This window comes from Rhinopithecus bieti, unplaced genomic scaffold, assembly GCF_001698545.2.
Source record: "Rhinopithecus bieti isolate Rb0 unplaced genomic scaffold, ASM169854v2 scaffold_6710, whole genome shotgun sequence".
Classification (NCBI taxonomy): domain Eukaryota; kingdom Metazoa; phylum Chordata; class Mammalia; order Primates; family Cercopithecidae; genus Rhinopithecus; species Rhinopithecus bieti.
The window spans coordinates 2,696,796-2,722,610 of NW_016805362.1; the positions used below are offsets into that span (position 1 = coordinate 2,696,796).

General features: G+C 40.3%; 1 protein-coding gene across 2 annotated transcripts in view; it reads right to left on the reverse strand.

Annotated features, from left to right (window-relative positions):
• Positions 1 to 5,809: 5,809 nt before the first annotated feature.
• SEC23IP (SEC23 interacting protein) overlaps positions 5,810 to 25,815 on the reverse strand; it is a 50,823-nt gene continuing 30,817 nt past the window's right edge. The window contains exons 13-19 of one of the 2 annotated variants that reach the window (XM_017872287.1): positions 22,125 to 22,316; positions 18,279 to 18,434; positions 17,603 to 17,705; positions 15,702 to 15,887; positions 14,822 to 14,981; positions 14,202 to 14,303; positions 5,810 to 7,349 (exon numbers count right to left, since the gene is read on the reverse strand). In XM_017872287.1, coding sequence (XP_017727776.1) covers positions 14,222 to 14,303; positions 14,822 to 14,981; positions 15,702 to 15,887; positions 17,603 to 17,705; positions 18,279 to 18,434; positions 22,125 to 22,316 — 879 coding nt within the window. In that variant the 3' untranslated portion in view covers positions 5,810 to 7,349; positions 14,202 to 14,221. Of the gene's footprint in view, positions 7,350 to 14,201; positions 14,304 to 14,821; positions 14,985 to 15,701; positions 15,888 to 17,602; positions 17,706 to 18,278; positions 18,435 to 22,124; positions 22,317 to 25,815 lie in introns of both variants that reach the window. The other variant, XM_017872286.1, reaches the window with a different exon arrangement.

Here is a 25,815-nt window from a genome sequence, read left to right on the forward strand (position 1 = left end):
AAAAATGAAAAGTGGTATCAGAAAACGAATTTTTACAAAAGTTAGTTGAAAGGTATCTGCGTTAAATGAGACACAGCATCAAGAAAAAATCTTGGCTGGACGCAGTGGCTCACGCCTCTAATCCCAGCACGTTGGGAGGCCAAGGCGGGTGGATCACCTGAGGCCGGGAGTTCAAGACCAACCTGGCCAACATGGTGAAACCCCATCTCTACTAAACATGCAAAAAAGCAGCTGGGTGTGGTGGCACGAGCCTGTAGTCCCAGGCACTCATGAGGCTGAGGCACGAGAATCACTTGAGTCCAGGAGGCGTAGGTTGCAGTGAGACAACATTGTAACACTGCACTCCAGTGACAGAGTGAGACTCTACCCCACTCCAAAAAAAAAAAAAAACAAGAAAAAATCTCAACCCTCCACTACAACTGTCTATTCCAAATCTGAGGCTCTGAAGAGAGGTGCCACCCCGACGCTGAATGAATGAAATAAAATCTCTGTCTCTCTCTCACAGACTCACATGGAAGAAAACAAGCTGGAAGTAGACTTCAAGGCACTGCCAAAGTTCTAATGATAATGAAAGGAAAGGGACGCTTCAAACTAAGAATTTCTGGATGCTATCCAGAAAAAATCTATCTAGTAAAAAAGATCATGGGTATTAAAGACACTAAAGTAAGTGTTCTGACACAAGATAATGATTTGAGGGGAAGGTTTAAATTTTTCCACAGGGAAAAGCTTTCCAATCGTTTTTTATTGCGATTAAAAAAGAGCACTAAATCCAAAGTCCTTGAGCAAATGTGTACTTCCCACCCTAGCAAAACCACCTCACAAGATGTCTGCACGTTTTGAACAAGGGCATGTCCTTGTGTCACTGGCTGCTTGCTGGAATCTCCTCTCTCGGGTACCAGGGCTTGCCATGAGAACCAGGGAGCAGAGGGCAAAGTCGTCATTCACACCCTTTCCTCAGCTTACAGATGTTCACGTGGCCCAGCTGTGCTGAGTGCCCTCTGCAATTCCACCGTTCCCATTTTGTCGGGGGAAGGGGCTGCAAGGTTGAGGACAGCATGGCAAAAGTGGATGCAGATACCAAGAAAGGGAGAAGCAGCACTCTAATAAGCTTGCTCTGGGAACTCTGGGTTTGCCTCCCCTTTAATGTCCTTTGAGACAAAAGAGTGGAATGAATAACCTAGCTTAGTTCACGCAGAGGGAGCAAAGGCAAGTCCAGCTGGGAGAAAGGCTGGAGGAAGGCAGGGAAGGCCAGGGAATTCTGAACACAGGAAATCAGCTCCTTCTCTCCTATGGTTCAGGGGAGCCGGGAAGACTTTTAAGGATGAGCCAGAAGGGCAGAGGTTTCCGGTCGGACTGCAGTCATGGTACGTGGGCATCGGCCCCAGCTAACGGAAAACCAGAGAATGAAGGGAGGATGGAGGGGCCAATCCAAGGAAAACAAGGCCAGCAGTGACCACTAAGAAACTCGGTAGACACACAGCCTAGGTCAACACTTTCCACTCTTTTTTGAAGACAAATAGATCATCTTGCGTGTATTCCTCCCTTTTCAGTTCAAAGGGTAGTTATACAAACATCTGGATCCTGTTGTTAATTAAACAGCTGGAGTGCAGTGGCGTGATCACAGCTCACACTGCAGCCTCGACCTCCTTAGCTAGGACTAGTCATGTGCCACCACATCCAGCAAGTTTTGTTTTTTATTTTTTGTAGAGACAAGGTCTTGCTATGTTGCCCATGTTGGTCTCAAACTCCTAGTCTCAAGTGATCCTCCCACCTCAGCCTCCCAAAGGGTTGGGATTACAAGCATGAGCCACCACGCCTGGCCTTTATCCTGTTTAGAACAATTTGGGAATCTTCATTAACACAAGGTCTTTACTCCCACATTTAAAAAAAAAAATTAAAATGGGCTTTGACTGCCTAAGTGTTTGCAAAAAGAGGCAGGCAATTTGTAAGTATTTGAAAATACGTCTTTCTATAGTAGAGGTTTCCCTTTATTTTTATGTTGGAGGCACATGCATGCTTTCTTTATTCTGCTTGCCATTAACTGTGTGGGTTTGGGCAAGATGACGAGCTTCTATGAGCCTTGCTTCTTTCCTCTGGTAAAACAACGATGACAACGCCCTCAATCGCCTCTGTAAAGATTACACAAGAGCTAGAGCTTGTGCAGCGCCTAAGACACAGTCAGCATCCAAAACGCACGAGTTCCCTCCCCAGCTCTCTTCCAGGAGGTAACAGCCAGGGAACTACAACAGCTTCCTTCACTTGAAGTTGCTGGAAGGGTCAGAAGCGCTCTTCAAAATAGTTTTACAACTCCTGACTAGTAAATATACCCTGAAAAGAGGAGCAAATTGGCCTCAAAGAAACAGCTGGGCACAGGTGTTGAGCGGCATAGGCGAATAATGCATCTTAGCTGGTAGCAAGCACTTTCCAATATTCCAAACTGTGCTTCTTTCAACAAGAGTGAATGTTATTAAGTGGCTGCAAAAATAAAAGCACCACTAGAAATGCTTTCTTTAAAAATTGTTTAATGAAAATCACACTCAACGCATTCATATAGCTCTCTCTGCATTCTGTGTTAACAACTTAATTTCTTCAGTTGCCCAAGTTGTGATACTCTTTCCCACCTCATGTCTTTCCACAGGTCTGGAATGCACTGTCCTTTTTCTGTCTTCACCTGGTCACATCTCTTTACCTGTCTTTTAGGTTCCTGACTGTATTCGTCTGTTTTCACACTGCTATCAAGGTACTACCTGAGACTGGGCAATTTATAAACAAAAGAGGTTCAACTGACTCACAGTTCTGCATGGCTGGGGAGACCTCAGGAAACTTACAATTATGATGAAAGGCAAACGGGAAGCAGACACCTTCTTCACAAGGTGGCAGGAGAGAGAGTGCAGGGAAAACTGCCACTTTTAAAGCCATCAGACCTTGTGAGAACTCCCTATCATGAGAACAGCATGGGGAAACAGCTCCCATGATCCAATCACCTCCCACCAGGTCCCTCCCCTGACACATGGGGATAACAATTCAAGATGAGATTTGGGTGGGGATACAGAGCCAAACCGTATCACTGACACCACCACTGAAGCTGGGAAAAAGGCACATGGGGATTCATTGTACCATTCTCTATACTTTTGAGTATTTGTGAAAATTCCATAGTAAGGTCTTTTAAAAACCACTCTTTAATACAAGAAATGAAAGAAAAACATGGTGGGTTATCCCAACTACACCAATCCCACCAGTCCATGAACGTGAACGGCAGCACAATCACTAATAAATATGTAGCATTGCCCACTATCTCATGGATGTGTCCTCAATAACTGCTGGCCTGTTTTATGTGTCTTCATACAATTTCATATATGAAACTCATTTCACTTGATCTGAAGCTGAAAGAAGTATTAAACAACAAGCCGGAATTATATCCCAAACTCCCACTGGTGTTACAACATGACATTATTTTCATTGTTCTGTGGGACCAATACATTTGGGAAATCTGCAAGACTTGCTGTTTTATTTTTTATTTACTTATTTTGAGATGGAGTCTCGCTCTGTCACTCAGGCTGCAGTACAGTGGCGAGATCTCGGCTCACTGCAACCTCCACCTCCCGGGTTCAAGCAATTCTCCTGCCTCAGCCTCCTGTAGCTGCGACTACAGGCACGTACCACCATGCCCGGCTAATTTTTTGTATTTTTAATAGAGACGGGGTTTCACCATGTTAACCAGGATGGTCTCGATCTCCTGATCTCATGATCTGCTTGCCTCGGCCTCCCAAAGTGCTGGGATTATAGGCATGAGCCACTGCATCCAGCCAAGAGTTGCTGTTTTACAGCAGGAAACGGTAGCAGGGAGAAAAGAGGGCAGAATTTAGGAAGGAAAAAAAAAGTGTTTTCTTGATCCTTATACCAAAATGAGTTTAAAGTAGAGAATCAGGGCGCAAACAAGTTATCCAAAAGTGTTATATAAGAGCCCCGCTGACTTGCATGGAAGCAAGCATTACCTCCCCACATGCCACCTAGCCCACCTGTTCCACAGCTCCTCACCCCTTTCCAATGACTGTGCCTCCTGCAGACTTACGCACTTGACACCTCTGCAGATATCTGAGAGGCCTCTGTGAGCAGACTCTACGGTGCTCTCCCTGGCAGGGCTCAACCACAAGAAACCTGGCCAAAGCTCTACCTAGGGAGGACTGGAAGTGGTGGTGACCTGAAATGAAGGCCTGGGTCATTCCCGGGCTCAAGTGCTCATGGTAAAAGAACAACAGTAGTAATAATCAGTTAACATTCTGAGTGCCCACTGTGTGCTGAGCACCACAATAGGTATTTTATTCATATTTTTGTTTAATCCTCACAACTCTTCTATGAGGTTGAGGAATTTAATGAGAAAGGAAACTGAGCAAAACAAGACAAAACACTTTGCTGAGAGGTTAGGGGGAAAGATCTTGCCCAAGGATTCACTGCTAAATAGAGCTTGGACACAAATAAAAGTAGGTGGACACTAGAGCTCTTTAGTATGCTATTAAGTTTTGGTAAGCTCAATTAGGAGGTGAAATACCAGGAAAAGACAGATAACCCCCTGGGAAGTATTACAGAAATGTCATGAAGACAGGTTAGCTGACAGTCCATCCTGTGCACCGCAGGGAGACAGTCAACAGCAGGAACACAATGTCAGCACCCCAGCTCATAGACGAACTGAATTCTAACCACTCTCCTCTGAGGACCCAGCCCTGGGAAACCGACTCAAACTAAGCCGGAATGCCAACTTATTAAGTTACAATGAGAACTATAACTTGGAGGAAAACCAAAACACTCAGTGTCTGCAGTTCAAGTTTCCACCAGAAAGCTGCTTGGTAAACACTAAAGTACAGCATTAAGATAGTTAGATGCCTCAAGTCATAAAAACCTGAAACAATGGTACTATAAATACCAGTATCATCCTAGGTTTTCTGGGATAATGTTCAGTACTCTTATCATGAGACCAAATGCTGTGAGTTACTATTTCAAATACATGATCATCCCTGCCAAGATAGCAGCATCTCCTCCTTTTCATGTTCAAGGTTCTATATAGATCACACCTTTCCAATAACATACTTACCTCAAAAATCACTCGAATCTGTGCAGTTTCCTTGTCTTATACTGTGGTTTTGAAAAAACATGCTTGTCTGGTTGGATTCAAGAAGCACTCACGTCCAGCAGACTTGGAAAGCAGGTTCCTCTTATCATACAGCACGTTAACTAGCAGACGAGGCCTGGGTGTCTTCATCAGTACTGTGACGACTCTTTCACCTTTGATTTCAGATGCTGGTGCTTTTTAATTTTTGTGCCAAACTCTACACATGAAACACTTCTGGAATAACTAGAGACATGACTTTCTTTATCTGGGGAAAAGGAGGGCATTAAACCAGATTAGGGGCTGGAAGGGGAGGTTGTCAGGGGATGAGCTGCTCCTGAGGAAGAGGCAGAGGTCAAGTTTCACTCAGCAACTGGACTCTTACCTAATTTATAGACTGAAATCCTGCAAGGTGGTTACAACAGTAAACAATATGTTCATAGACTCTGCCCTCAGGGAACCTACTGTTTTTTGTTTTTTAAGAGATTGAATAGTAATACATACATACATATGTATATCTGTATGTATGTATGTATGTATCCACACGCAGAATCACCCAAAAATTCTATTTTCTGTTTCCTCAAGTATTGAAAGGAAAGGGCAAGACTGCTGCCACTTAGTTGCCATATGCTTCTTCTACGAACCCTGGTCCTTCTCTGCCCATTACTCAGAAGACAGGCTGAATGACACAAACAAAACCAGATGTAAATTGAAAAATCAAACTGGATTTTATTGAAATATATATAAATAACCCTCTCTTTTCTTTATTTCATCAGTATTGGGAAGTTAAGTGAAAATTAATTAAAAAGTAGTAGTCCTGAGAGAAATGAAGGCTGAAAGGGAATCAACAAAACCATATTCTATCCCAGATCTGCCACTACCCAGCCTGGGAAAGGCATTTAGTGTCCTGGCCTCAGCTGTAGAATGAGGTGACTGAAATCTATGTTGTCCAGAGTCAATTACAGTTCTTAAAATTTTGCTGTTCTAACTCTACCATTAGGAGCCAATGCTAATGCTATGTATTGACCATATAAGCAGATACTCACAATACAAAGGGAATAAACACTGAGTTCATCAAGATACTTTTAAGGAAGACAAGAGAAATACAGAAATTTGCTGCTTTAAAAAATGCATTAATGTCACTGCTTTATTCACACTAATTAGAATATATACACAAAAAATGTGTATCATATATCACTTTCAAAAATTTCCATGTTCCATGAGAACTATGTAAACAATGCAAAATGTTTCCACTACGTAACAAAAGAAGAAAATCAGCATTCCCATGTAGTATTAGGAAAATATTTAGATAATTTGAATTTATAGTAAAACAAAATGAAATATTACAAAGCAGTCTTGTCATGAAGTAGCCTTATATAGCCCAGAAGCAATACATTTTATATTTTCAAACACTTTGGTATAAGTGAAATTAATACAAAGCAAAAAGAAGAAGAAAAAAAAAAACCTCTACTTTGGTTTTCACATTATTGGAACTTCAGCAACAAGGCAATTGCACAGCTACCTTGGATGACAAAATGGAAAACCTCTCATCTGCTCGCTTCTCCTCCTGGAAATGGACGTGCTAGGAGAGCACTTCACAAGACTTCTGGAAAATAAGGTGCATCTCACTTCCTTCCACAATCAGGCTCTCAGCAATAGTTTGAGAGATTTATAAAACCTCAGATTCAGTTGGGATATGAGTGATCTTGATTATTTCCTCTTAACAAATATAAATGATCTTGCATTAAGGCAGCTCAGAAGTACAATTCACATTTAAAGTAGAACATAAATCTCTTAAAAATCATATTACTATAGTTTCTCAACAAGTTCGTACTTCAATTAAAAAAAAAAATACTGCATTAATAAAAGAAAATCAAAGTTTAATAGCCCACTAACAATACTTCTTAAGAAACAGAAATCACCGTTTACATGCTACAAATATTTCTTCATTGATATCACATATAACTTTGACAACTATACAACTAAACTGATCTATGAAATTTTTCATGGCATCATTTTTATAATTACGTTTTCTCACCGATACTGTCCAAATGTGGTACTGATTTTTTTCACTGTCTTAGTTCTGTGTACTGTCTTTTGAATCCCTATATCCGAGGATTGTGGCTGAGCAATTGTTGATGAATCGCTCTTCTGTCATCCATCACAGGAGCAAAGTGGGAACGTCCTCTGAGGATTTTCTCAGCAATGGAAGTTGTACTGGGATTTTCTGTGCAGACAAGAAAGTCTTAAAAAGAGAGAAAAAAAACAAAACAAAACATCAGTGAACTCTACAAATTTACAGTCAAATATAATGCACCGTTGTCTTTTCTTAAGTAAAAGAACGGACAATTGGCCGGGTGTGGTGGCTCAGGCCTGTAATCCCAGCACTTTGGGAGGCCGAGGCAGGCAGATCACAAAGTCAGGAGATGGAGACCATCCTGGCTAACACGGTGAAACCCCATCTCTACTAAAAATACAAAAAATTACCTGGGCATGGTGGTGGGCGCCTGTAGTCCCAGCTACTTGGGAGGCTGAGGTAGGAGAATGGTGTGAACCCGGGAGGCGGAGCTTGCAGTGAGCCAAGATCACGCCACTGCACCCCACCCTTGGGGACAGACCAAGAGTCCATCTCAAAAAAAAAAAAAGAACAGACAATCCACCAGTGCTCAACTTTACTGACAAACACTGCAAACCGCCTCCAAAGAGCACAGCCTGTGAGCAAGTCCTCAGACAGGCCTTCCAAAGGGACAAGAGTGCCCAGGAAACAGTAAGATTAACCAGCATGATAATCTTCATAGCAAAGCCAGTACAGAGAGTAAAAGCCACAATTTAAAGTTAGTTATGGCCATAACTGTAAAGTTAGTGGCTCATTCCTGTAATCCCAGCACTGCGGCAGGCCAAGGCAAGTGAATCATCTCCCAAGGCAAGGGGATCATCTCAGCTCAGAAGTTTCTGGGCAACTTGGGGAAACCCCATCTCTACCAAAAAATAAAAAAATTAGCCAGGCCTTGTGGCACACACCTGTGGTCCCAGCCTCTCGAGGCGCTGAGTTAGGAGGATCACTTGAGCCCAGGAGGCAGAGGTTGCAGTGAGCCAAGATCACGCCACTGCATTCCAAGATGGGTGACAGAGTGAGACCCCTTCTCAAAAAATTAAAATAAAGTATTTTATTTTATTTTTCTTCTTTGAGACAGAGTCTCACCCTGTCGCCCAGGCTGAAGTGCAACGGCGCGATCTCGTATCACTGCACCCTCCGCCTCCTGGGTTCAAAATATTCTCCTGCCTCAGCCTCCCAAGTAGCTGGGACTTACAGGCGCATGCTACCATGCCTGGCTAATTTTTGTATTTTTAGTAGAGACAAGGTTTCACCATGTTGGCCAGGCTGGTCTCAAACTCCTGACCTCGTGATCCGCCAGCCTCGGCTTCCAAAAGTGCTGGGATTACAGGCGTGAGCCACGGCACCCAGCTAAAATAAAATATTATTGAAAAATAATATTAGTTATTTGCCATGTTAACTTGAGGCTTTTTCGTTTTTATTTAATTATTTATTTTTGAGACAGGGTCTCACTCTACAATCCAGGCTGGAGTGCAGTGGTGTGATCACAGCTCACTGCAGCCTCAATCTCCCGAACTCCAACAATCCTCTCACCTCAGCCTCCCAAGTTGCTGGGACTACAAGTGCACACCATCATGCCCCCAGTGATTTTTCTTTTTTTTTACTTTTAGTAGAGACGAGGTGTTGCTATGTTGCTCAGCTGGTCTCAAACTCCTGAACTCAAGCAATCTGCCTGCCTCAGTCTCCAAAGTGCTATGATTACAGTGTAAGCCACCACGCCTGGCCAATTTGAGGCTTTTCAAAGAACAATCCTAAAAAGGACTAAAAGGACATAAACATAAAACAACCATTCAGCAAAACTGCTCTAAGCTTGAATGAACCATGTATAGAATGACTGTTAACATTTTAAATGGATTATCTTATGATACTAGTATAGTATTAGAAACTTAAATTCTTGCCTAAATTTTACAGCCAAGTATAGGAAGAAATAAAGAAAACAATTACAGTGAACGAATCATATGTGAAATAGAAGGTTCTTACTGAGTTTTTCATAAAAGGTGATGGCAAAATCCTAGACTTATTCTTTTGGTTTTGTTTGTTTTGCTTTGTTTTGTTGGGGGAGAGAGCGTCAGGGGAACTTAAATTATTTCCAACTTCATTCGGGATAACTGCAAAGACTATGGTATACTGAGGACTTCTACTGCCAGATATTATGCATAAAATTACAATTATTAAAACACCATATTTCACCAAATCTAAGACACCATCGATTGTGACACTTCACTGTTATGTACCATAAAAAGATGCCCAGAAAGGGAGTCTCAAAGGAAAAGCCCTCACAAAAAGTGGGGGTACCAAACATCTATAGTCTCAGTGCGGGATAAAAGCAAGCAACTACATGCATAAGGGATGGCAAAGAGGCCTGCACCCCTCTTCCTTAACAATGGAAAATGGGAATAAAACCTCCGATATCTGAACTGATAATCCCTGCAAATTTTGGGTGCTGAATTCACACTATCAGCATAGTCCTAAAAAATCTCAAGCAGAGAAATTAGCTTAAGCAGAGGCAGGTCGGTAAAACCCTTCCCCCAGTAACCAGCAGAAGAAAATGCATGGCTTCTCACAAAGAACTCAGCTTCCGTTAAGACAACAGCTGACTTAAATTTTCTTCTTCTTCTTTTTTTTTTTTTTTTTTTTTTTTTTTTTTTTTTTAAGAGAGGAGGTTTCACTATGTTGCCCAGGCTGGTCTCAAACTCCTGGGCTCAAGTAATCCTCCCACAGTGCTGGGATTACGGGTATGAGACACTGCACCAGCCCCAGCAGCTGATTTTAAGATGCATTACAAATTTAAAGATGTTAAAATGTGGAAAATGTATGACTTGAAATCAATGAAGTACCATAGACAAATAAATTGCTAGAAGAGATGAGAAAGCCTAGGAAACAAATATTAATTAAAATGTCAAACAACACCAAAATATTTGGCATATGATAAAAACATCAAACCAATGACAAAAGGGTACATTATTCAATATATGTTACAGACAGACATGATTATGTAAGAAAAAAGTTAAATTGCTTTCCACACCTTACTCTTCTAAATTACAAAGCCAAATGGGAAAGAAAAAAAAAGAACTAAAAGAAAATAAATGTAAAAATCTAAAAACTAATTAATCATAAAAGACTGAGCTATGGTGTTGTTGCTGCTGTTGTTGTTGTTTTGAGACGCGTCTCGCTCTGTCATCTAGGTGGGAGTGTAGTGGCACAATCTTGGGTCACTGCAACTTTTGCCTCCTGGGTTCAAGCAATTATCCTGCCTCAGCGTCCCAAGTAGCTGGGATTAGAGGTGCCCACCACCACACTCATCTAATTTTTGTATTTTTAATAGAGGCTGGGGTTCTCTATATTGGCCAGGCTGGTCTCAACCTCCTGACCTCTGGTGATCCATCCACCTCGGCCTGCCAAAATGCTGGGATTACAGGCATGAGACATCTTGACCGGCGTAGGGCTACGTGTTTTTAAAACGTGCTCCCCTCAACTCCCGCCAAAAAAATCCAAAGTATAAGGAAAACTAAAAGGCTAATTTCAAACTGGGAAAAAATATTTCCAATGACAAAGGCTGATATCCTTAAATATATTTATAAATCCATAAGAAAGAAAAGGACCCTACCCCACACCTCCAAGAAAATGCAAATAGGTCAAGAACAGGCAACTGACAAAAGAAACATAATCAGCCAGTTAAGATACACCCGAAGAGCTCAACTTCACTAGTAATAGAAATGTAAGTAAAAATGGTATTATAACAATTTCTGGCTACCAAATTGGCAAAAAAAATTTTTAAATCAGTAATACCGGCCGGGCGCTCATGCCTGTAATCCCAGCACTTTGGGAGGCCAAGGCAGGCTGATGACGAGGTCAGGAGATCAAGACCATCCTGGTTAACATGGTGACACCCCGTCTCTACTAAAAAAATGCAAAAAATTAGCCGGGCGTGGTGGCAGGCGCCTGTAGTCCCAGCTACTCCGGAGGCTGAGGCAGGAGAATGGCACGAACCCAGGAGGCGGAGCTTGCAGTCAGCCGAGATGCGCCACTGCACTCCAACCCGGGCGACAGTGAGACTTCATCTCAAAAAATATATATATTTAAAAAAAAAAATCAGTAACACCCACTGTTTCCAAGAGTGCAAGAATACTGGCCTTTACATACTGATGGTAAATATGAAAACTGAGCAACTTTTCTGGAATGCAATTTAGCAAAACATAGGGATCAAAAAGCTTTTCTTTTTTTTGAGACAGAATCTTACACTGTTGCCCAGGCTGGAGTGCAGTGGCGCAAAATCAGCTCACTGCAACCTCCACCTCCCGGGTTTTAAGTGATCCTCCTGCCTCAGCCTCCCAAGTAGGTGAGATCACACCTGGCTAATTTTTTTGTATTTTTAGTAGAGACGGGGTTTCACTGTGTCAGCCAGGCTGGTCTCAAACTCCAGACCTCAAGTGATCCGCCTGCCTCGGCCACTCAAGCTGGGATTACAGGCATGAGCCACCGCGCCCGGCCAAAAATCTTTTAAAAATGTGCAATATTCTCAGAAATAAGAACACTACTTCTAAGAATGTATCCAAAGCAAACAGAGATGGGCAAAAAGTGTGTAAAACTACATATCAGAGTTATTTATAATGAAGAAAATTTGGAAAATCACCTAACACCCCAACAATGGGGTAAAATTAAGTATTTTAATACGAGAACTATAAAATGGAATGAAATGCAACTATTAAAATACCATGTATCACTGTAGTACTGTTCATACTAATAAAAGATTAGAATAACTGAAATGCCCATGAGTAGGGACTGGTTAAGCAAATTATGGTGCAATAGTCAACAGAATACATAAAAAGAACAAGGTCACTCTCATGGTCTGATCCAGATTTTTCTCTCCACCTGAAATGGTCTTCTTCCTCCAGATATCCACCTGGCTCACTTGCTCAAATGATACTTTGCCCGTGAAGGGGGTCCCTTGCCATCTTATATACAATAACAACTTGCTTCCATCCCAAATGAATTCCTCTCCTCCTTGTCCAGCTGCTCAATCTTTACCATGTGGTACATTTCAATTGTCCACGTGCTGTCTGCCTTCCATTAGAGGAAAAAAGGTCCTTGAGGGCAGAGGCTTTGGTCCACTGCTGTGAAGCCCAATACCTAAAATAGCACCTGGCACTTAAGTAAGGTGCTCAACAGATACTAGACAGATGGATGAATGGACGGATGGGCGGACAGATGGATGAATGGATGGATGGATAGATATGGGACAATCTCAAAGATACAAAGGTAATAACGGTGTGTCAATTTTGCTATCATTTGTCTTTTTTTTGAGACAGACTCTCTGTCATCCAGGCCGGAGTACAGTGGCGCAATCTCAGCTCACTGCAACCTCCACCTCCTGGGTTCAAGCGATTCTCCTGCCTCAGCCTCCTGAATTGCTGGAATTACAGGCGCCCACTACCACACCCGGCTAATTTTTGTATTTTTAGTAGAGACAGGGTTTCACCATGTTAGCCAGGCTAGTCTTGAACTCCTAACCTCAAGTAATCCACCTGCCTCAGCCTCCCAAAGTGCTGGGATCACAGGTATGAGCCACCACGCCCAGTCTCTTTTGTCTTTTAAGAAAGAAAAACTTAAAAGTGTATGTGATATGTTAACAGATATCTGGAAGGATACACAAAACTTGGAACACTGGTTGCCTCAGGCAGGGAGGTTGGGGGTGAGTTATGGGAGAGCAATCTTTCACTTCTGGCTTTGCATTTCCCAACTACAGGCACCCGCCACCACACCCGGCTAATTTTCGTATTTTTAGTAGAGACGGGGTTTCACTATGTTGGCCAGACTGGTCTCAAACTCCTGACCTCAGGTGATCTCTGCGCCTTAGCCTTCCAAAGTGCTGGGATTAGAGGTGTGAGACACCATGCCTGGCCTACACTTTAGTTCTCTTTTACTCTGTTACAAGTTTAATTTTGGAAATGGAGCCAAAAAATTTCTCTAAGGAAACCCTACTAAAAGTAGCTACCTCTCTAAAACGAGGAGGCAGAAGATGAGGCTGAAGGAATGTTCATCTACCACTTACGATTAGAAAACCAAAAATGGCAGGAACTTCCTTTGATTTCAGTAATTTAGAGCTCAGCATTTTGTATCTGATTCTTTCAAAGGCTTTAAAATTTCTAACTACGTAAAAAACACATTAGTAATTTTTAAAAGTGATGCATAATCTAGTGAAGAAAAACAGGTATCTGGTGTCTCAGGAGGACAGTTAGGAATACAGAGTGTGGCTGAGTTGCAGGTCGGCTGACTCATCACAGACTTAACCTCCTTCTCTATTCTTTCCCTCTATAAAGATTGGGAATGCTCAAAATATCACTTCTACAATCTTTCACACAGACTGGAGATATTGGACATTAGACACAGGCCTAGTCAATAGGTATGAGTAAACTTTTGGACAAGCTTCTGCTTCCCTAATTAAGAGAGCGACAGATGTGAGGAGTACCACCCTCTCCCCTCTTCCCTCTTATTCATATTGTGAATACAGGCATGGTATCTGCAACTATGGGGGCATCTTGTAACTATGAGGCAGCAAGAGCCAACATTCAGGTGGGAAGATGCGAGCACTCTAGGTGTCTAGCAAAGTCATTCAACAGAGGAACCCTTCTTGTTACAGAATAAAAATAAACCTCTATTTGTTTAATGTATTGTAAACTGGGTTCTGTGAACCTGCAGCCAAAAGAATTCCTAACTGATATTCTTCGGAATCTATTTTAAAAGAAACTAAAATAAATGAACTCAAATTCTATGTAAATTTAGAAAGAAGACTGTAATAAATCAGAAGTGTACATTACAAACCAATTTTCTTCCTTAATGTCTCTATTGTAAATTTTTAAAAACGACAACGAAAACTCAGAGGTAACAGAAAAAAGCAAAATCAGTCAACATCAACTCCACACAACACATTTGAGAATGCAAACATTCAGAATTTATACATTCAATAAGGAATAAACTCACACAGTAAAACTGAAGTTTGATCAATGCTGGGGCTGTTCTGGACTAATGTTCATTGTTCGATAAATTTCTTTAAGTAATAACAGAGCAGTATCTTCAGATTCCCTATGAAAAGGAAAAGCATATTTACTTAAGAGACAATTAGTAGAAATTAACTTCTACGCACAACGGTGGAAAATGCAGGTTCTATTCTATTCAACTCTATCTAAGAAGGGCAAATGATAGCAATGTAATCTCAGTGTAATAAATAAAGCAGTGTAATCTCAGGGCTGTCCTTAAAAACCAGATGGATACTGATTAGCTCCTAAACAGCTGTGTTGCAATTCTCCTTGGTGACAGGGATACAGGAAAGAATGACTGATTTCAAAGTCCCTACCACTCCCACTGTGAAAGGCATTCCCACAAAAACTGTGCAAGAACCAAGGGTCTTTGATCAAAAGCAGATGACATACTGCCATCTTGTGGGTAACTAAAGGGGAAAAATAATGATTCTGAATATATAGGAGTTCAAATGAATATTCATAGCACATAGTATCAGTAAAAGAATCTCACTAAAACTAAAACTGCTGCACGTGGTAGCACCAAAAGCCCACTCAAATGTTACCAAATTGAAGAACACTTACCAATAGCATAAGTGACTCTGAAGAGCGAAAAGATATTCATTAAAACTCTCTATTGGTTTTTCTTGGAGAACGTAGTCAATTCGGCGGCCTCCATTTAGCATTCCAACCTTTCCTAAGTAGTCCTCATCCTTGGAAAAATCTGGACTTTCAACAACCTTTTCTGCTAGAATTTAAACCATTTCAATATCAAAGTCAATCACTTAATCATTATCCTTTGACTTTAGCTGACTTTCTGGGCTCAATGAGAATACTGCTTGACGCAGGTAGCAGTCTGAGGAACTACCAGGCTCACTCCCAGTTCTCCAAAGAGCCAGGGGAAGAGGGGCTGGTTACCCGAGAGAGAGGAGAAAGAGCCAACAAGCTGAGAGAAGTTGTGAAGATAAGGGGTGACAAAGCATTGTAGAAAGAAAGGAAATAGGATTAGAATCTGAAAAAGTCAAAAAACATCATAGCACAATGACCTTCGCATTGCATGTCAGGTCTCTTAAACAACAGTAGTTAAAGTCTAGTTAAACAACAAGTCTAGTTAAACAACAGTATCAGGAAAAAAACTTCTCAGAGTGAGTCTTTAAAATGCAAACACTAAAACAAATTGAGTTCTCAACTCAGATATTCCACTCTGGCTTTAAGAATCTCAATATAATTTTAAATTGCAGAGGGAAAAGTTCAGTAACTATCAGATAAAACCCACTAAAAAAAGATGCCATGGGTTTTGAAGTAATGCAATTGACAGTACAGTTTATCTTCACAGATTTTCCTTTAAAGGGCTTCTATAATTTAACCAAAAAGTCTAGAAAGGAAACGCATCATCATATAACTTTTAAGTATTATGTTCATATAAAACATTTGTATTAGAAAATGCCTCAAATGTCAAATTTACCTTCAACTACTTGCTTTTCTTCTTCTTCTTTGATCTGATTGGCCACCTTCTCCAATTCTTCTTGCAACTGGGTTGAAGAGGTATGAGCACGGGCAAACTCATTTAATGTCTGCCAAGCACTTTTGAGAGAGCTAATAAAACCCTGCTTCAAATCAGATCCCATACGAGAGAGACTTTCTTTCAATTCTAAAGAGATTAAGATGACACAACAAGTTAATTAGTCACTGGGTAAACTTCTGCCTCACAAAAATTACAAGTTAACACTCTTCTCAGACAGGTTAAGACTGCTTCTTCCTCTTTTAAATGTCAAATATATGGAGTGCCTCAGCCAAGAACCAACATGTTAAAATGTCATGAAGAGTCTTATTCTGTTTTTTGGTTTTTTTTGTTTTTAATGACTAAACCTGATCCAGCCAAAATCTATAAATTTCCTCTTTCCAAATAAAAGAAGTTCAAATACCATAAAAATGTAAGCACATTCGGCCAGGCGTGGTGCCTCACGCCTGTAATCCCAGCACTTTGGGAGGCCGAGGCGGGCGGATCATGAGGTCAGGAGATCGACACCATCCTGGCTAACACGGTGAAACCCCGTCTCTACTACAAATACAAAAAATTAGGGCATAGTGGCGGGCGCCTGTAGTCCCAGCTACTCGGGAGGCTGAGGCAAGAGAATGGCGTGAACCCGGGAGGCGGAGCTTGCAGTGAGCCGAGATCACGCCACTGCAGTCCATCCTGGGCAACACAGCAAAACTCCGACTCAAAAAAAAAAAAAGTAAGCACATTGTTATGCTTTTTTTTCCCCCCTTTTTATTACTGTAAGTTTAAACACGGGGGTCAGACACAGTAGCTCACACTAGTAATCCCAAAACTTTGGGAGGCCAAGATGGAAGAATCATTTGAGATCTGGAGTTCAAGACCAGCCTGGGCAACATAGTGAGACTCTGTCTCTATTTTAAATAACAAATAAAAATAAAAAGAGGCCTACGAGATTTAAAATCACTGTTTTCTAATCCGTAAACAGGAAGTGGTTTTGGGAATTTAAGATTCCTTTTTTTTTTTTTTTTTTTGAGACGCAGTCTCGCGGAGACTGGAGTGCAGCAGCATGATCTCAGCTCACTGCTACCTTCGCCTCCCAGGTTCAAGTGGAGAATTAAACATTCTGATAAAACCACAATTTAAACTCCAAATTAGAAATGAAGAAACCCCTGCTCCTTCACTTTTTCTACTATTGTCTAATAATCACGTGTGAATTCAAGGTCTCTAAGTTATCAAACACACATCTTATTTTAACTAAAAAAGAGTTCAGTATTTTTAAAAAGCATGTTAGCAAAACAAAAAACACACTTTCACATAAGAGTGCACGATCCCTTTTCCTTCTCTTCTACCCCTCCCATCCCTTCCAGCCAAACTATTAAATGTAGGGTTAATATACACCATTAACAGGAAGGAGACAAACCTAATTCTACTTGGAATCACCAATCCATTATGTTTAATGAATTTTTTCCACTAGAAAAGTGTGTCTAGTTAGCAAGAAAATAACAGCTCACTTAGATAACATCAAGTTTCTTTCTTGATGGTCTGGTCATTACTTTAAAAACTGTTCTTCTTCCTAATTCCAAAACTTATAACCAAACTCTATCAAAATCTAATTATGCATCTTATTGCCTTATTACCAACTTCTCCCTACTCCTAATTACCTCGACAATTAGAATGCCATCAAAGAGAAAGAATTCATTTGTAACTTTGTTAAAGCTCTTCCAAATTCTTAGTTTAAAAGTTCTGAACATAGTAGGCACTTAAATAATATTAATTCTCTCAGAGACGATTTAGTGTCAAAATTTTCATAATTCATTACAGATTACAAATGACAGGAAAAAAAGTTTTATAGTATTTGCTTTTACCTAAATGAAGTCTTTTTCTGCCTTTGTGATGTGGAATGAGAACAGCTTTTAGGTCCAAATCTGGAACAATCATAGGTTCTAATCTATATGCCACTGGATCAAGCTATAAATAGAAGAATTTATGAATAAATAAAAGAAATTTATGAAAGCTGTTTTGAGTTATATGCCTTCACTGGGTAAGAAAATGGATACATGGCAAACCAGAGATTTTTATTTTTCTCCACACCTTATTCAAATACTGACACTTATGAAAAGATTTTCCAGTTTGTGTGTAAGATTACTTTGCAAGCAAAGCAAAAGAATTATTTCCCTGAACAAAGGTTTTTGATAAGTAAGTTTATTGGAAAGTGTCAGACTATACCTCTTAGAACACAGAGCTGAATCTTATAAAATCAAGATAGGTATTAATTCCCAAGAAATAAGAATATGAGAATTTATTAGGATAAAGAGGACAGCTTCTTCATCTTCTTCTTCAAAAAAGAAAGTAAAAGGCCAGGCACAGTGGTTCATGCCTATAATCCTAGCAATTTGGAAGGCTGAGATGGAAGGATCACTTGAGGCCAGGAGTTTGAGACCAGCGTGGTCAACATAGTAAGACCCCATCTCTATAAAAAAGTAAAAAATGTTAAAAAAAGAAAAAAAGATTTTAAAAAAGAAAGTAAATTCAATTACTCACCGGATGATAAATATTGAAGAACCCTTTACAGGTAGGAAGGCTGTAATTCTCATCTATCCTATCAACTCCTCGAATAGTGAGAAACATAGCAATTGGAGACCCCAAGGCAAAGAATATCTCTGGTTCAAAATCTAATGAGTTGTAAGCAACAGAAACCTGGAAAGAATCAAATAACAATAAAAGATGATTGTTCCAATGTTACATAGTAGAAAATTCTTTTGAATTTTCAGGCCGGGCGTGGTGGCTCATGCCTGTAATCCCAGCACTTTGGGAGGCCGAGGTGGGCAGATCACGAGATCAGGAGATGGAGACCATCCTGGCTAACACAGTGAAACCCTGTCTCTACTAAAAATATAGAACAATTAGTCAGGTGTGGTGGCATGCACCTGTAGTCCGAGCTACTCAGGAGGCTAAGGCAGGAGAATCGCTTGAACCTGGGAGGCGGAGGTTGCAGTGAGCCAAGATCACGCCACTGCCCTCCAGCCTAGGTGACTGAACAAGACTCCATCTCAAAAAAAAAAAAAGTACTAAAAGGTTATCTTTAAAATCTTTATAGACTATTATATCCTCTGGCTATACTTTTACTTATTGTCTAGCACAGCATAATAGTCTATAAGAATTACTATATTTATTAGGGTTATAAATATGGTTAAAACTTTAGACTTCTAAACTCAAACTGCCTGGGTCTGAATCATGGTTTCATTCACTGTGTGACCTTGGGCAAGTTTCTTAACCTCTCTCTACTCCACCTCAGTTTCCTGATTTATAAAATGGGGATTATAACAATGCCAAGCTCACATGTGATTGAAAAATAAATAACCTAATCCACATAAAGTGGTTAGCACAGAGCTTGGCACAGCTTAAGCACTCAGTGAGCGTTACTTCTGTTATTATTATAACTATCATCCTCTCCAGTTAAGTTTCTTTCCATCAGAAAATGATTTGTCCTGAAAGAGCACATTTTGAGTAGCTTACATGTAGCCTCTCCAAGAGAAAACACAGTTATCTGAATAGCACTGTACAATTTGCAAAGCTCTTTCATTTGGTTCTCAGTAGCAGGAAATGTGTCTTTTTACTTCAGTATCTTGAGAGTGAAGCACAATGAATGGCATAATCCAAGTGTTCAACAGAGGTACACAGAAAGAGGGAGGCAAGGCAAGGCAAGAACCATCGTGCCTATGGTGAAGCTCAAATATGTGACACGACTTACCCAAGAACACAGAGCCAGTGAGTGGTGGAGTGCGGATTTAGATGTGGGACTTCTAATTCCAAATCCAATTCTCTTTCTACTACACTAAGCTGTCCCTTCTAACAAAGTCTAGACTTCACATTCCTAGGCTTGCCCTTATATTTGCAAATTCAACGGTTTTGTTCCAGCAAACAAAAAGAAGAAAAAGAAAGTTAAAGAACAATTACAAACTGGAAGAAATATTTATAACATACATGACAAGGAGCTAATAACTTTAATATGTAAATATTTTGTAAATGTCCGTAAAGAAAAAAAGAAAACAAATAGAAAACAGGTAAATTCAACACTTCACAAAAGAAAATGTCTAAAAAACATATGAGAAAATAACCTCACTAGTGCTCAAAGAAATACAGTGTGATACCATTTTCCCTATGGGGTTATCAGAAACGTAAATGAAATACTAAAAAGAAAGTAAGAAGCACTAACAAGAAAGAAAAAAAAATTGCACGAAAATACACACAAAAAACTAATTCTTTAGAATCAAGTTGTCAAAGTGAAACTACTACATATTTTTAAAGGAAAATGATAATACCAGTACTGGCAACGGACAGAGGAAACAGGCAACCTTCTAAAGTGCCAGTGAGAATCCAGATTGATGTGTTCCCCAGGGAAGGGACTGTTTTCATCCTTTGGCCCAGCTATTCTATGTCTACCAACTTAACTGGAAGAAATAATAAAGAATGTGCACAGAAAACTGGCTTTAAAATATTCATCACTAGACAACTTAAAAGAGTAAAAAGTAGAAATTGCCTATATGTTAAATATGATGGGTTGAACTGTGTCCCCACAAAACATTTATGTTGAAGTCCTAACCCCCAATACCTCATAATGTGACTTTATTTGGAAATAGGGTATTTAAAAAGGTAATCAAGTTAAAATGAGATCACTGTGGTGGCCCTAATCTGACTGATACATAAAAAAGGGAAATTTGGCCACACAGCCAGACACTCACAGAAGGAAGATGATATTAAGAGATAAGGAGAATATGACATAAAAACGAAGCCTGGAGGGATGCATCTGTAAACCTAGAACTGCGAAAGATGGCCAGCAAATCCCCAGCAGCTTGGAAGAAACACGAAAGGATTCCCCTCCAAGTTGCAGAGAGAAAATGGTCCTGCCACCACCCTATCTACTCTGCTCTGCAGAACTGTATGGCAACAATTTTCTACTGTTTAAGGCCACCCAGGTTGTGGAACTTTGTTATGGTGCCTTAAGAAACTAATACCTTCAATGATAAGGAAATAAGAATAAGTCATTATCTCTCCAAACAGTGGAATTAGTCATTACTGATTACAGCAGTCATTAAAAATGCAGTCGTAGGCCCGATGCAGTAGTTCATGCCTATAATCCCGGCACTTTGGGAAGCCAAGGCAGGAGGATTGCTTGAGGCCAGTTCGAGGCTAACCTGAGCAACACAGTAAGACTGTCTCTACAAAAAATGAAAAAATTAGCTGGGTGTGGCGGTGCATGGCTACAGTCCCAGCTACCTGGGAGGCTGAGGTAGGAGGTGTCCCTTAAACCCAAACCCCAAAACCTTGTTTTGAGGTTACAATGGTCTATGAACACATCACTGCACTCCAGCCTGCGCAACAGAGCAAGCCTCTGTCTCTAAAAAAGAAAAAAAGAGGCCGGGCGCGGTGGCTCAAGCCTGTAATCCCAGCACTTTGGGAGGCCGAGACGGGCAGATCATGAGGTCAGGAGATCGAGACCATCCTGGCTAATACGGTGAAACCCCGTCTCTACTAAAAAATACAAAAAACTAGCCGGGCGATGAGGCGGGCGCCTGTAGTCCCAGCTACTCGGGAGGCTGAGACAGGAGAATGGCGTGAACCCGGGAGGCGGAGCTTGCAGTGAGCTGAGATCCGGCCACTGCACTCCAGCCTGGGTGGCAGAGCAAGACTCCGTCTCAAAAAAAAAAAAAAAAAGAAAAAAAGAAAAGAAAATGAAGTTGCAAAGGAATATTTACTTAAATAAGAATATATTCCTCTAAAACTTAACTGTTAATACAAATAAAACATCCAATTTCATTTTGTACCTTCATGAACTCACTTATAGAAATGCATCTTTACATACTCAACTGTAAATATCCTGACAGTAACACTGTCTAAAAGGATTTTAATAATCCTAAAAGCCACTGTGATATAAGTATGTTAAAGCATATTACTAAATGTAGCATTGGTCAATTTTTATAAGACTTTTTCCCCAAGGGAAGAATTATGAGTACTAGGAAACATAAGTTGAGTCAATACAGCGAAGTTGCTCTCATAGAAACTGAAGTATATTCTGAACATAATTTTTTAACTATGGCCACTTGTGTTGTTAGTGGCCATAACAGACTGATGCTATAAAAGTACGAGTGGTGGGAAAACTGAAATAGAGACAATTTCAAAAGTCAGACAACACGTTCTGTATGCATTTAATCCCTTATTTTGAGCACTGTTGAAGAAGAAAAAAATTTTCACTAAGAGAAAAATCAGTTTTCTCCACATCCCAAATAAATGTTAAATAAATATTTAAAGAACTTAAAGCCAAGCCACACGATAAAGATGTATGATTTCAACATGAACTATGTAGTCCTAGTCAATACGTAAACTTACCTGTCCGGCACCAACTTCAAAAGATTCATAATTCACACACACCGAAGACACGCAAGCACCAACTGGAAGTTTCCTCTTTGGCTCATTAGATTCTGAGGGGAGGGAAGCCATGTCTTTAGTCTTCTGGGTACTTTGCTCTTGTCCTTTTGCAGAAGTGGCAGCCACTGCCTTCTTTTCTGATGCTGCTTTTTTCTGTAAAATACCAAAATTTAATAACATAATCATGAGGAAAGGTTCAGCTCTCAGCTATCATTACAAAACATGCTATCTCAGTATTAAGGAATGATTAGCAACTTCTCAGGAATAGTAACAACATTGTGATTACTTTTAAAAATGTCCTTTTCATTACCTGCAGCCTTTGCTTCAGCTGATTAAAAAAAAAAATGTACAGGCCAGGCACAGTGGCTCACCCCGTAATCTCAGCATTTTGGGAGACCAAGGGGGAAAGATAGTTTGAGGCCAGGAGTTCAAGACCAACTTGAGCAACATAGTGAGACCTCCATCTCTAGAAAAAATTAAAAATTAGCCAGGTCTGGTAATGCAGACCGGTGGTCCCAGCTACTCAAGAGGCTAGGGTGGGAGGATCACTTCAGCCAAGAAGGTCAAGGCTGCAGTGACCTGTGATCGTGCCACCGCACTCCACCCTGGGCAACAGAGAGAGACCTGTCTCAAAAAAAAAAAGTTTAATTGAAAAAAATTTTACATGTCCTTTTAGAAATGCATACTAAATATTTAGGGAACAAATGTCATGATGTCTATAGTTGAAAATTCTTAAGAAAAATAATTAAGAAACAAAGAAAATATAGCAAAACAGTTACAACTAAGTATAACTATTGGTTCTCATTAGACAAATCTCAAAAATATTACTTTAAGTAAAAGAAACCAAGTATAAAAGAATACATACTGTTCATTCTACTTATATGAATTTTTTAAATAGGCAAACTATTCCATGTTGAAGGAAATCAGAAGAGCGGTTCTGTGGTGGGAGGAGTTAACTAGAAAGAAGCATGAGGGAGCTACCTGAGCTCTCTCATGAAATAGAAATGAACACAAAACATAGAAATGAACACAGAAATGTTCATTTCTTGTTTTAGGCAGTGATGATGCAAGTGCATGCAATCGTGAAAACTTACCCTACTGCACACTTACAATTTAGGCATTCCAGCACAGTGGCTCATGCCTGTAATCCCAGCACTTTGGGAGGCTGAGGTGGGTGGATCACTTGAGCTCAGGGGTTCAAGACCAACCTGAGCAATATGGCAAGACGCCATCTCTAAAAAATTACAGAAAAATTAGCTGGGCACGTGGTGCATGCCTGAAGTCCCAGCTACTCAGGAGGATGAGGTGGGAGGATTGCTTGAACCCAGAAGGTGGAGGTTGCAGCGAGCCATGTGTGCGCCATTGCACTCCAGCATGAGTGACAGTGTGAGACCCTGTCTCAAAAAATAATAAATAATTTTTTAAAAGATCTATGCGTTTCCATAAATGAACAAAAGCTTTGGGGTATCTACATAAAAGGTGTTATCTCAGCTGGGCGCAGTGCCTCATGCCTGTAATCCTAGCACTTTGGGAGGCTGAGGCGGGTGGATCATTTGAGGTCAGGAATTTGAGACCAGCCTGACCAACATGGCAAAACCCCGTCTCTACTAAAAATACAAAAAAGTTACCCGGGCATGGTGGCAGGCACCTGTAATCCCAGCTACTCGGGAGACTGAGGCAAGAGACTTGCTTGAAACTGGGAGGCGGAGGTTGCAGTGAGCCAAGATCCACCACTGCATTCCAGCCTGAGCGACAGAGCAGGACAAAAAAAAAAAAGGTGTTATCTCTATAATGAGAGAAAAGTCATTCACACTGGTTTGTAATTTGCCCTGAATACAGCAGCAACAGTAACACAGGAGAAATTTAAACAGTTGGGTGGGAGGGGGAGTTGTTTACTTCCCAATAACACAAGTTAGGCTGTGAATGACTGAGTGTTAGTCTCTGTTTAAACAGCTATTAACAGTGCCTAAACAACACAGCTGGCCAAAATGATTTATCTACTATTGAATTCCAAACACCAGGAAATCAGGAAAGTAAGTCTAACTGGTTAATTGAAAAGGTAATCTATAAAAAAGAAAACTCTTAGCGAGCTTGTAACTGTTTCCTCCATTAGTGTTTTAGAAGGCTAGGTTATCTCTGCCCTTTGGAGGCAATACAAAATTAAGCCTAAAATCCGAAATAAGGAACATTTTCAGGGTTTCTCACTTCTGAGTGCTTTCTCACTCAGGAGTGCCTCCCGTTAAATTCATAAAACATTCTAAATTGCTGAGAGCTGTCTGAGGAAATCAGAAACTGTCCTGTTGCCAAGAGTTGTTTTGTTCAAAATTTTGCAATAATTTTTAAACTGTGAACCAACAGTGTTTAAAAGTGAACCAACATAGGTGGGCGTGGTGGCTCACTCCTATAATCCCAGCACTTTGGGAGGCCAAGGCAGGTGGATCACCTGAGGTCAGGAGTTTGAGACCAGCCTGGCCAACATGGTGAAACTCCACCTCTACTAAAAATACAAAAATTAGCTGGGCGTGGTGGCAGGTGCCTATAATCCCAGCTAGTTGGGAGGCTGAATCAGGAGAATCACTTGAACCTGGGAGGCAGAGGTTGCAGTGAGCCAAGATCATGCCACTGCACTCCAGCCTGGGAGACAAAGCGAGACTCCCTCTCAAAAAAAAAAAAAAAAACACTGAACCAACATATACATACTTGATTATCAATATTCCCAACACTAGAAACAATTCCTTTTCAAATGAAAATTACTAAGATGCTTTAAAAAGAAAAAAAAGTACACAGTCACAAATATCACAAATATTTGATCTCCTTATTATATTATAATCACTAATTTTGGTCCCATTATTTCAGTTACAGTAAATCAACAGGACATACCATATTACTTTTGTATTTATCTAGTAGCACCTTGTTATCTGTAAAGCAATCAATGGCAACTCAGCTGAGAAAGTTTCATGGTTCATCCAAAGGCAATTACCTTTTAATTTAAAAAACAATGTCACTCTATAGATTTTTGCTCATTTCAAAACATTCTTATAAATGCCATAATTTATATATCTAAGCAACTGCAGTCCATAAACCAGTCTCCTACAAATTCTTCAAGAACTATAGAATCCTTTTCTACTTTTTTCCCTTTCATTACAGAATAAATTAAGAACATGGTATAGGGCCTGAATACAAAGCTTCTCATTTCTTTTTTTTTTTTTTTTTTTTTTTTTTAACCGGCTTTGCTTCACTGATGTATAAACATGTATACACAGAGACAAGCATTTTTATGTATGGAGCATGCAGCCTGTATACAGGAACAACACTGACACGCTTGAGTCCTAGTCTCAGTTTGACTACTTGGCTCATCAGAGACAGATGCCTGGGAATCTACTCACAGGGATGCTGTGAGGCTCACATGAGATGAAAAGCTCTTTGTAAACTGGAATTACAGAACAATTCAACATACAAGAAAAATGACACGAAAGATACCTCTTAACTAATAACCTTTCTCAGCACTTAATCAAATACTGCTTGTCTATGTCTAAAACGTCTTTTGAGTTGCTCCCTTCCTCTCCACCTCCTACCTTATACCCTATCATCTCTCTTTCAGTCATGGTACAATTACAATTACTACTGTACAAGATTGCAGCCACCTCCACTT